Source organism: Anopheles bellator, chromosome 1 (genome assembly GCF_943735745.2).
Source record: "Anopheles bellator chromosome 1, idAnoBellAS_SP24_06.2, whole genome shotgun sequence".
Taxonomy (NCBI): Eukaryota; Metazoa; Arthropoda; class Insecta; order Diptera; family Culicidae; genus Anopheles; species Anopheles bellator.
The window spans coordinates 16,081,105-16,093,544 of NC_071285.1; the positions used below are offsets into that span (position 1 = coordinate 16,081,105).

The window sequence follows — 12,440 nt, forward strand, 5'->3', positions numbered from 1 at the left end:
TTGTCGCCCGTTTACCCTTTTTACACAGCTCGTGAGCAACGGAAGCGATGCAACAGGACGACGATTTGACACTTGGCGTTGCTCTCCGGCACTCCTTAATGCATACGCTATCTGTCTCTCAGCCCGGTGCACGGTGTCTGTGCCGCGTTGTGTTGGGCTCTCATAAATTTTCTCCTTCTCTTCAATGCCGCGCGCCAGGCAGCGCCAGGACGTGGCCCGGCCGTCGCACGGAACGGATCGTCACATCGTTCAGCAGGCGGAATGAAGGTGTAAATGGGCTCCTCTGTGCGCGAGGTGAATGCAGTTTTCGTTTTGACGGTATTTTCACCGCCTTGTTTTTGCTTGTGCCAACGAGAGGAGTGCAGGCTGCCGTTGGCAGGCCACATTAAAAGAAGCGCACAGCACCGCAGCCGGAAGGATGATGACAATTTCCAGGCACCACATCGGAACAAATGAGCAGCAGAAGGATACCGGCACGGCGGTTTCTTCGTCCTTCGCCATCCCGGGTGATCTTGTGCAAACGGCTGTGTGTCCGCTCTCGGGCCAAGAAGATGATGGCCGCGTGCTGCTTGTCCTGTGGCTCGAGAACGGCTCAGAATACAAAACAAAAAGAAAACAATCGGAAAACCGACTCGGTTTTTGTGGTGCCTTTTCTGTCTCCTCCTTTCACCGATTTAAACACGGCACACGCCGGGACCGGAACCACCCGGAACAACGGACAACAAGTTCGATTCAGCAACGCCCTCCTGATTCGTGGGTGGGACGAAAAACAGGACCTCATAAACCAAATAACATATGTTTATTGCCATCGAATGCAGCCCCCTGGACCCACCCAATCGACGGCTTCGGGAGTCAGAGTCGTGGGGTCGATGACAACCCGAAACCCGGTGATCGCTTTTTGTTCATCATTTCTTAGATAAAATCGGTACTCTGGGCCAGGCACTAAACAGCGCACCCGCTCCCTGTTTCGCTTCAATTGCCATGCGGCCCCCCGCCGAGTTTTAAGGACCTGTTGCGCTCGCCGTTGAAACGAATGCAACAAAAGGCAAGGCCGGATGTGGTGCGCACAAACCGGAATAAAGGGCTGGCTGGTGGCCCGATGGGAACGATTTCTATACAAGAGAACGCCACCGCCATGACCAGCCCACCAGTGACTGCGTTCCCGCTGCGTGGTACGTTTTTCACTGCTTCGACAGGAAGTACCATCTGTTTCCGCCTTTTACGGGTAAAACAATGTGACGCTGAAAGCTAATCACCCGCCGGCGCGACACCGACTGCATCGGGACGACGGGGACACCATCTCGAATCTGCTCCGGTCAACCCAAAGTGGGCGAACTAATGGCGTTTTTATTCAAATTCACCGGCCCGAATTTCGGACCGACCGATGCGACCGCCGGCGCAAAAAAGGGGCCGTCGGACGGCCAAAGTTATTATGAAATTTATAACGATGGTCATTTCATTTACATCCCATTACCGAGGAGGGCAGGAGAGCGCAGGTGGCCTCATGTGGCGCCCAAGCATCATTAGATTTACGGCAAGGGTTGGGCCCACAGCCTGGGTGCGCGCGTGTGTGGCTTGTTTAATTAGTGGCAATGTTTTACAACACTATCAACAGTTTGCGATACTCCGCAGGCATAAATTATTCCAATAAAGTATTAAGCTTCGTTTAATAAACACCCCGGGACGGGCCGGGCCGGGCCGGGTGTAGTAGATTAGTTATGCTACCATCCCATTGGTCGAGAGTTATTCTGTTTGAAAATATTATTTGTTTTCATTATTTTAAACGTCTGCAGCCGGCGCTAATGAGCCAAACTCATTTTCCAATCCATGAAACGACACCGATAAGGTTTCCATTTTTGCATACAACATATTGTGCGCCTCAAGAGTGATCCCGGCAAGGGATCAACTGGATCTGTGCATAAACCCCCCGGGGGGGCGGCCGAACGGGGCGTGACAGCGGCACTGAGATAACTGAGCTGTCGGATGACACGACTGCACCATGATTCCTTCGGTGTTCCACAGGGCATTACTCTCAGCGTCAGAAGCCCGCAAAGGATTCCCGCTACATTGTTGTGGCGAGTTAGTGTGTCGGGGGGCCGGCTTCGAAACCGGCCCCTTCCGGTTTGAACGTCAATGAAGCGGTACGTTTCTACAGCAAAGCTAGAACACGACGCCAACTGCCGAGGCAGGCCGTTGAAGGGCTTCTCACGAGCGTACACGACTTTATGCCATGTGCCGTAGCCCTGGCGGGTGCCGGTTCCCCGAGCACAACAAGAGGACACAACAGTGTTGTCCTGGTAGTCAATACAGCAACGCGGCTGCAGCTGGGATTGCAACCGAGGACTCTCTCCGGTTCTTTGTGGCAACTAATAAACGGTATTATATTGGCAGGAGATTTGTGCAATTAAATTTTCAAGTTTAATTGAATGTAACGAAATTAATTGAAACCGAAACCGGGTGAGGTCCGGGATCGGTGGCAAGACTTTGTGCTGTTGATCGTTCAGCCCGCTTGCGGGAAGACATCACCGGGAGGACCGGTGCTCTGTAGAGAGCACTGGCATTTCAACGCAACACGCAACCGTTATTATGCATCATCTTTGTGAGACTGAACCCACCCGTGGCTTGGCTGCATATTCAATCGTCAGCCGGCAATTTGTACAACCCGAGCACGGGGGTGAAAGTTTTCGTCCTAAAAAGCTTCCCGAGCATTCTGACGATAAGCCGATTTTACGCCGCAAAGACTTTGACGTTCCGTTCCGTCCCCGTGCGGCCGTGTTATTGTTGGGGTTGGGGGGGGCAATGATAATTCACAATCCTCGCAATAGCGAACTCTTCGAGTGGACGGCCAAAAATTATAACGGCCCATGCCCCAAAACAAATTAAATCCTTCCCAATGATGCACCCGGTTCCGATAGAGTGCCCCTCGGCATCGGCTTTTACGATCGGTCGGTTTGAGAGGTGACCTTAAAAGGGGTGTGGGTTGGCGACTTTATGCGGCTTAAGGTTATGCCATTTTGTTTCGTTTAATTTATCCCGACCTGGCAAAACGGTGGTCATCAACTGGTCATTTCAACTTTATGCGCGCCCACCTCATCACCTTACATTGGCCCGCTGTTTTGTGTTCTCGAACGCCGGGAAAAAAAACGATTTCCCTTCTCGAGAAGATACACTTTATGGCGAGCGGCAACGAGCCAATCGAGGTTGTAACCGGAGCCGGAGATACGAACCGCTAAGAGGTTATGCGTGTCGATGAAATGACATGCTGCCGAAAGTTTAATAACACACAAATAAGCTTACTTTTTACGATTATCCTTTTTCATCCGCCACCTCCACCACCGGGTGGGTGGTGCCTTCGCCGGACTTTTCCGGAAAACGATGTTTTAAATAAAGAAATAAAAAGGCAGCCGACATCGTTTGTCGCCTCGCCATCGCCTTGGTCGGGTTGATGACAGCCGGTGGCGACACGTCACTGGAGCGCCGGAAGTGTTACAAATGAAGCAGCCGAAGCGGCAGACATGCTTCCACAAACACGACTGTCCTCCCTGAGACAGTGGATGGTGGTGTGTGGTGGTGTGTGGTGGTGGTGAATCGTAAAAAGAAAGAGCGAACACAATTACTCATTTTAACGCCGTGGAGAAAGCTCTTAATTAAATTAAATTTACGATCACTGTCGTGAGCCGTGTACGTGACGTGGTGTTAGTGGTGTACTGCGGCATGTAAAAATCGCTGCAAAAGTTTCGACACTTTGTCAATGCCGTGCAGCGCGCAAGGCCGTGAAATGGTGGCACCACCAGGTAACTGGCGCTTCGTCCTCCCTTAAAACCACATCCCTCGTAAACGGTAAACACATCTTTCATCTCTTATTAAATTATTACTTCCCATCCTCGCTGCCATTTTCTTTCCAATTGTGTGTGCGCGCGCGATGCCTTCGGGTGTTTGTTTTCCGGGTGTCTCATTTTAACAACTCACTTCCAGTGCCACTGCTGGAAGCAGGCAGTGTGCAGCGACCGCCGGAAAGTGATGACGCCGCGCCGCTGGATGATGATGGGTGTTAAAAAATCACCACCATCACGTTCGACGCATCGAGAGCCGTATGGAGAAGCCCACTTTTCTGTGTTTTCCCGCACCGTCAGCCGGTCCCTAAATCACCTTCCACTGCGAGGACCATTGAGGGGACGCTAATGGAAAAGTGGAATAAAAGGCGTGTGTATGTGTGTGCCTACTTTCGTGACGGAGAGGCTGCGGTGTCACTCGTTGGCGCCGTAATGGTGATGGAAAATCCCAAACTCCCTGCCCGACCACACACACCACTTCGGGTGGAAAATGAAAACAATATTCATTATCATTATGATTACGATCGGCATCAGCCTCGGTGCGCGTGGCGTTCATCATCGGTGGTTCGCAATCTGCCACAGGGATGGCCCACAAAAGTCCAGTATGCTGTGCCACCAACGCGATGAAGAAGGGGAATTTTTAGAAAAACACAAGGCACCATGCGCCTCCATCACGCTCACAACATATTCACGGGGCACCATGCGCCTCCATCATCCGCTGTGGGGAGCTTGTGATGGATTATGAAAAGTAATGGACTGGGGCGGATCGGAAAAAGGGAAAACAAAACTACTAAAGAACTGCGATCGTGGGTTTGCCGGACGATCTTGCTCGATCGTTGTACGAACTGAATTCGGTCTGCCATCGCGTGCTGAAGAAGGAGACATAAATTTAAAAGCCTGTCCCATCAATTAGCTTCGAAGCGGCGAAGCTGACAGTGGCAAGCTTTTTGACGTGTGATGAGAGCACCCGGGGTCCGTTGATGGATTTCTCTGAGAACATTCACCTCACCGGTGTCTGGTGAGCTGTTGATGGTGTTGCCTTGTTTGCACCGGAGAAGGTTCACAAGACTCCCTTGTTCACCGACGAGAGTCCCCAACTATTATCATCACGAAAACTGGTTGACTAATCCCGCACTCACTTTCCGTTCCTTTCCAGGGTCGTTGCAATCGTGAGAAACCGCCGTGTAAATACTTTCATCCTCCCCAGCACCTGAAGGATCAGCTGCTGATCAACGGAAGAAACCATCTCGCCTTGAAGAACGCCCTGATGCAACAGATGGGAATTTCGCCCGGCCAGCCGGTTCTCCCCGGCCAAGTGCCAGCAGTGGTAAGTTGCCCAGTCCGCGCCAGTTGGCCGTACGCGTGCACCGGTCCCCTCGCCGCGCGCATTCGAATCGAAGGCATCGAACGAGAGAGAACCAATCCACGACGCCGGTGGACGCCAACCCGTACGAATCACACTGTCCCCACGGGGCGACATCCAAGCGAAACAGTTCGTTTCCATTTCCCCTTCAGTCTACATCCAACGGAATGTGAATCTTTTCAAATTAAATACCGTGTTCAGTCCGTGACGGTTGGACATTCGCCAAACGTGGCGTCTTCCACTTCTGAAAACCCACAGCAACTCCGATTTACCTCCCTTCATCGGCATCGTGGCTCCATTTTCACTTTATGTTGCGTGCTTTCATCAGCCTCTCTCTCTCTCGCTCGCTCTCTCTCTCTCTCTCTCTCTGACTGTCTATCTCTCAAACAATTTATGATTTCGATTGGGTTTCCACTCTGTCGCGCTCACACCAGAACACAGAACCACCACCGCGACAGAAACGACGCGCGTGGACTATGAGCGCAGCAACAGCAGCATCAGCAACGCAAAGCAAATCCTCCCCCAAGCGGGCGGCATAGCAAAATCCCCGAACGAAAGAAAGCGCCAAATTACTCACACATACCTACCTGGTCATCGGTCATCAGTTCATTGCGTCCCGCATGTGTGCCAGGGTTAATGATTTTGTGTGAAAACGGCGTGTTACGCGAATGGGGTGTGTGATTGAGAAGCGCGAAAGCGAGAGCATTATTCACATCCTTCACTCTATTTTCGTTTCCTAGAAAGAATGTTTGTTTTGGTTTTATTTTATTTATTAATACGTTTGGGACTTTCTTTTGTGTTTGTGATCGTGTGTTTGTGCGAGTGTCGGATGCGGATCGACTAATATCTCTGTGTATGCGTGTATGTGTCGATTAGGTTGACTGATTAATGCTTTTTCTTTTCCCAAACCTAATTATCAACCGAAAAGACAAAAAGATGATTCCCTGTTGTGTGGCCAACTTACAATCTCTCAATTCCCAATTGCTGGTGTAATTCACCGCGAGGTGCTAATCGATCCTTAATTTAATGGCCCATGTTTGCACCACCGTTGGCTCGGCCAATGTTTAAAGCTTCACGAGCGGAAGCGCCTAGTAGTCAGCGGAGTCTGCCTTTTGGTGCCCTCCAATTAGCGACCGAAGTACCATAAGGGAACCAATAGTGGGCGCCAGAGCGAAGGACCCTTTTAGTTTTAACAACTTGGGCAAACGGCGGACTACCAACAGGCACCACAAGCTTCCCGCAGAGCAAACCAGCCGAAAAAACGAACCCACGGGAAACAGAAATTGAGCACGAACAATCACCGCAAAGGTGGCCTGTCAAGGGCTTTCCTGAGAGCCGCGGCTCGAGAGCTGGGTTTAGTCGGGGTTTTATTCGTTCAGTCGATTCCGTCGCCGTTCGGACAGCCGTTGTTCCTTTTTCACCAAACACTGTTTCTTTCTAATTTCGTTATGGTTTTTAAAGGTTTCCGTTGGTTAAAGCATTGCACGCGCGGGTCTAAAGCTAGCAAACCCGTAGCCCGATCTCGCCGGCGGCAAGTCTTCAAGCAAGCCCCACCTCTCAGAGTGGTCCCGAATCGCGCGCGAATCGCTGAGATCGGTAAGCCTGCACCTCTAATCGAGCATCGCGAATCCCTCGCTTGGTGCCACTTGGTCGGTCCTGTGGCACGTAATGCTTGGTTCCTTCCCTTCTCCGGAGCCAGGGAATGGAGGTAGTGTGCCTTGTAGTGCGGGGTAAAGTTCATTCTGTGGAACCTCGGGCCGGGCTTAATGGCCCGAGCAGCCTGACCGACAGTAGTTGAAAGTTTCCGAAGGATCCCGATCCGGGGCAGGAGAACATCAGACGCGCTAACTGCTCTGCTTTTGCTGTCTTTGGTGGTGCACGAGTTCCCGCTAATTATGTTTTCGATGACACTCTCTCCTGTGCTCTCTCTCTCTCTCGCTCTCCCTTTCGCTGTCTTTCTTTCTTTCTGAACCCCTGGGGCCTCCGGAACCGCTTCCGCTGCCTTAGCGAATAGCAAAAGCGCATCCCTAGCCAGCCAGCCTGCACGATCCGCGCCGCCTTTGGAGAGCTTACTACTGCCGTTAGTCTTTAGTTTCTTTAGTTTACTTAGTTTACTTACCTTTTAAGTTTTCTTCTCAGCCGATCCTTTGCCGATCTGACCCTTCCCGATGACCTTCGATCGAATCGTAAGAGACCCACGTCTCATCCGCGTATTCCTTGTTTACAGAGACCATTCCCTCGGCGGTTCCAAGATGTGGACGCCCTCTTTCTTTTTCTTCCTCTACCCTTAATTCAAACCTTCCGGTGATTGATAAAAACAAAAGCAAAATGGTTACCTCTCTCTAGCAGCTTATCGGAGCCCGCGATAGCCTTCGGATCCCTACGGATCCCTTCGGATGATCATTCAATCTCTTTCTTTCTCTTTCTCTCTCTCTATCTCTCCTCTATCTGTGCGGCCGTTCTCTCTCTCTCTATTTTTCTCTCTTTTTCTCTCTCTCTCTTTCGTCGTGTCTGGCCGTTCCACTTTCTCTCGCTCTCTCCCTCTCTCTCACTCTATTCGGGGGTGTAATAGAATGGGGGAACGGTGGCGACCACGGTAGCGACGGCCGTACCGCCGGCGGCCGCAGCCGCCCTCGGCTTTACGCTAGCCTGGGGCACGGCTCCACCGCCGCCGTATACCACCTACGTCGTTAGCCATAGTCCCGCCAGTGCCGCCATCGCGACGCACCACAATGGTAACAATGGTCCGGCGAACGGGCACTGTAACGGCACTAGCGCCAACGCGCCCAGCAACACCACCACCAACGGCAGCACCGTCAACGGGCACGTCAACGGGCACAGCGTCACGGCCACCAGCATCAACAATAACAACAGTAACCACTGCAGCAATAACAACAGCACTACCACCACCTGCAAAGTAATTACCGAACAGTGTTTTATTACGCGCAAACCGCCACAAAAACCCCAAACATTTTAGCCAAGCGAAAACTGACCCAACTGAAGCCAATCCTATCCGGCGCTCCTCCTGAGTGTCCTGTGCCTGTGCCCAAGTAGCCTGCGTGCCAGCAGCGGCACCCGCAGAACCACGATTTTTGTTTTGTCGAACCAACCATCCCCGATATGCGCCTCTTCCGTTACTTGTTTTTTGTTTCCTTCTGCTCACTCTTTCTGTATCTCTCGACAATCAAGAGCCAACAATTATGCGCCATTTTTTGTTTTTTTTTTTGGTCTTCAAACTACCCGTTTAGCCTGTTTCCTCCTTTTTCTGCTGCCTCAACTAGCGTTTGGCGAATTTTGTCATTATTATCGTTTCCGATTTGACCGTTTGAATACATTATGCTGCGTTTTGTGTGTAGAGCGTTGGTATTAGCCACTAAATTTTTAAAACAAATCGTTTCGCTGTTCGTGTCACAAAGTACGAAGCTCAATTCGATCGTTTGTTTTTTTCTTCTATCATATTCTGCGCTGTTTTTGACGTACATTTTTTTTCTGTTTTATTCACTAGAACAATAATAATCCAAAATTTACGTTAGCAAAATGTATAACGGAAGCCCGAGTAGAGCGTGTGTTGAGTTTGTTATGTGAAAATGTTTTCTTCTAAATTCTAATGTCGCCCATCGCCTTCCATGAGCCAAATGTACGAAGAATCTTTCGAAGAGAGGAACCATCGGAGCGGGCAAGCTTAGTGTACATTTTCTAGGTGCGCTTCGTCGGTTTTGGCGAGAGGGTTCCGCCATTCCGTGATACTCTCACCACCGTCTAGAGCCGTCAGCTAGAGCCAGAGGGCTGTCCGTAGAGTGCTTAGCGAAAGCTGTGTGCCTTCTCTTGTATCCTTGTGCCTGAGCAACGCTGAGCATAGCGGTGTGCCGCGCCACCGCACATCCGTGATCCGTGTGCGTCGGTGTTATTATTTTTCTTTTTCTTTAAGTATGCGTGCTTAGTGTGATTGCGTGTGGTTGTGTCTGTACGTGGATTGAAGAAGCTCATATTATCTTCCGCGTGGCTTTTAGCTTTCATTGTTCATACTAGACAGACGCCCCTCCTCTGCGCGGCCTACCTAATCGATCGCTTGCATGAAACCGAAACTAGTCTCCGCCAGGTGGCGCCACCGATGCTGCCACGAGAATTTAGTCGCCGTCGTAGTCCTTCTGAGTCGCCTTAAAATCAATCAGTTTTTAAGTAACGGAACCGGATTTGCTGCCGCCGCTTGTGGGGCTGCGCTTCTGATGCTGCTCTGCGTTTCACGAAAACCCGCGTCACGGTTGGGTCTGCTGTCAGCTGGTGTGTGCGTGCGTGCGTGTGTTTGTTGCTATCCATGTTCTTCCTCCTTTAGACCAACCGCGGCATGTGTCGCGCGAGACAAGTTTCGCTTTTCCGATTTTCTTCCTCCAAAGGTCCTTCCACCACATAAGTAGTAGTGGCCGTGTCACCAACAAACTTTGCTGCCTGGTTATGGATACACGGGTACTATAGAGAGACTTTAGATGATATCGTTTAAAAAACCAGGCTCAGCGCTGAGCCGTTTTGTAGCAAAGTGACTATCGAGTGCGCGTTTGTGTGTTGCATGATCCAAGCTTGCGTATATGCGTATAACTTTCTTCATAGATTTAGCTTCTGAGCTTGCGCTACTGGAGGTAAAGGTACCGCCGCACACCAACGTTCGCACACACAGAGACACACAAACACAGCTGCAGGCCCATTTGGAGCCGCCCGTGCCTTCCCGTGCCAAACACGCTTGAGATGGTGCTCTCCGTGCCCACCTATTTGTTTTGTAATCCTTCCGCCACAACCGCCCGGTACGGTGACTTAACTTAAAAATGCTTTAATTTGTATTCGTTTTGTCTCTCTCTCTCTCTCTCTCTTTTCTCTTTTCTCTCTTCTCTCTGTCCTCGCGCATATCCTTGTCCATCTGTAACCCGCCGGTAAAAATGTCACCGTTGTAACCATCCTTCAACCAAAACTGACACAGGCAACCAACCCTTACCTGGCTGGCATGCCAACGAGCACGTACAGTCCCTACTTTCAACCCGGCCACCTGGTACCGACCCTGCTCGGACCCGTCTCCGATCCGTCCAGCGTGTCGCAGCTGGGACCGGTCGTCCAGCAGGCCGTAGTCTCGACCCAGCAGAAAATTCCACGCTCCGATAGGCTCGAGGTAAGTGTTCCCGGTGTTCCACGATCTCTAGCCACCTTCAATCCGATTGGACGCTTGGACCAGAAATGGGGCCATGAACAGTCTATCTCTCTCTCTTTGTCTCTGTCTCTCTCTATCTCTCTCTCTCTGTCTCGATCCCGATCCCAGCCATAGCCCTAAGATAAGCCCAAATGAACCATCCCGAATTCCTCTGCCTAATCCCTTGAGTGTCCTTTTTGGTATGCTTCCTACTTTTTGGTCGTTTCTCACTCGATAGTGTTTGATGTGAAACTCCCCGCCCACCCCACCCCACTAACCCTGCCTCCCTGCCTCCCGTCCCCTGAGTGAGGTGTCCCCTCTCGCACCATCACCAAGCCGTCGTGGTCCGTAGAGCTCCCTCCGATACTAGTAGTGCATCCTGACCACCTCGCTCCGTCCACGTCCTGCCGAATAGATATTTCTATATACATATATTTTCTCTCTGTCTCTCTTTCTCTGTCTGTAATTGTATTCTATCGCACCCTCTTCTTTAATTGTTTTACAACCGTTTTTTCTTACTGTATATTGTATATGTTCTACTCGTTCTCGCTCACACTTACTCACCTTTCTATATGCAAACTTATCGGAAAGTAAACCAAAAACAAAAATAAAACACATAAAACCAATAGGAACGCCCGATTAACTGCGAATGTGATTAGAGAGAGTGACGATTAATGTTTAAGCAACGCATCCATGTTTATACATGTTTAAATTAATATATTCTAAAACTTAATTATGTGTTGAAGATTCCGCGACCAGGCTCCATTTGTAGTAGTTGCCAAACAAACAGGAAACAATCATGTAATTAATCCCCGTTAGGCACGATTATGTGTTGTTTCCTTGTTTCCTCTTCGTTCTGTGAGAGCCGCCAACAATTGAAATCGACTATAAAAATGTAAAACTGTAAATAGACGCAAGGTTGTTGAGCGAACCGAATGGATTCAAAATTTAAGTGTTATGTCACCGAACTAGCTTCAAAATTTAAACCATTTTTCCTGCTCACCTCCATCGTTGCATTTTCCTTTTCATTTTACCGTTCCCTGTTACCGTTCATATTCACAACTTTTTTTTTGTTCACTCGGTACCATTCGGACCTTGTTATCGTTCGATCCGCGCACAAACACCGTATTGGAATGAATTGTGATTTACATTCGCTCTTAATATCCATTCGATATGTGTTGTTCGATATGAAGAGACTACTAAACATTCGTTGTAATTTATTTTTAATCTTTCGAATACGATTTGATGTCTTGCATTGCTGCATTTTTATCATACTTCTACGCTTCCGCGCACGACTGTAAACGTTTCAGTTACTACTTTTAAGCTAATTTTAGGATAGGCCAGATAGGTTTACCGAATCATGGTTTTGTTTTTTTTCTGATTTCTGCGGATACGGAAAGAGCAATGGTATATTGTTAACGGCAAATATGCTGGACCTGTGGCTGGCCAATGTACGAGCGAAAGGCACGTCACCGTGAGAAGGGTTTAGTATAGGGTTGCAACCGAACTCAAAAGTTACTTTCCCAAAAAGACATATTAAACGGAGTAGTTGTGCCACAAGCACTGCAGGAACCTTTGTTTGGACTTGATCCAAAACTGGTACACTGCTTCTAGGCTGGCGTAGGGTAGCGGACAGGCGAAGAGTGAGGGCCGACCGCCATATGGCGCGTACTAACCGATTAGTGAAATGGACCGAAAGCACTCGTGGTGCCACTCGTAACATAATCTGATTTTCATTTCACATACAAACAAACACGACAAATGTAAGCCAAACCCATCGTCATCGTGGCAGTACGTGGGACGGAGTGAAACAACAGCGGGACGGACGGTTCTTGATGCTGCCGGCAAATGACGGTCGGCATTTGTTTGCCTAGTCAAGCGTAAAATGTGCAACGTCGGTGCAATGTGACCGCTGCAATCGATTGCACATTTCGACCGGGTGCGATTAAGCATGCGATCGGTGTCACACTGATTCGGTACGTGGCTTCCAGGCCAATGGAGTGGTCACTTGAAATCCTGTTAAATGAGTCCCCGCGGAACGATCCTCTTGTGGGTGCCGAGGGTGTGAAGA

At 49.9% G+C, this 12,440-nt stretch overlaps 1 protein-coding gene across 1 annotated transcript in view; it reads left to right on the top strand.

Annotated features, from left to right (window-relative positions):
* LOC131215118 (uncharacterized) overlaps positions 1 to 12,440 on the top strand; it is a 197,858-nt gene that overhangs the window by 173,990 nt on the left and 11,428 nt on the right. The window contains exons 2-4 of the mRNA XM_058209499.1: positions 4,990 to 5,160; positions 7,769 to 8,113; positions 10,166 to 10,351. Of these exons, the coding sequence (XP_058065482.1) occupies positions 4,990 to 5,160; positions 7,769 to 8,113; positions 10,166 to 10,351 (702 nt within the window). The remainder of the gene's footprint in view (positions 1 to 4,989; positions 5,161 to 7,768; positions 8,114 to 10,165; positions 10,352 to 12,440) is intronic.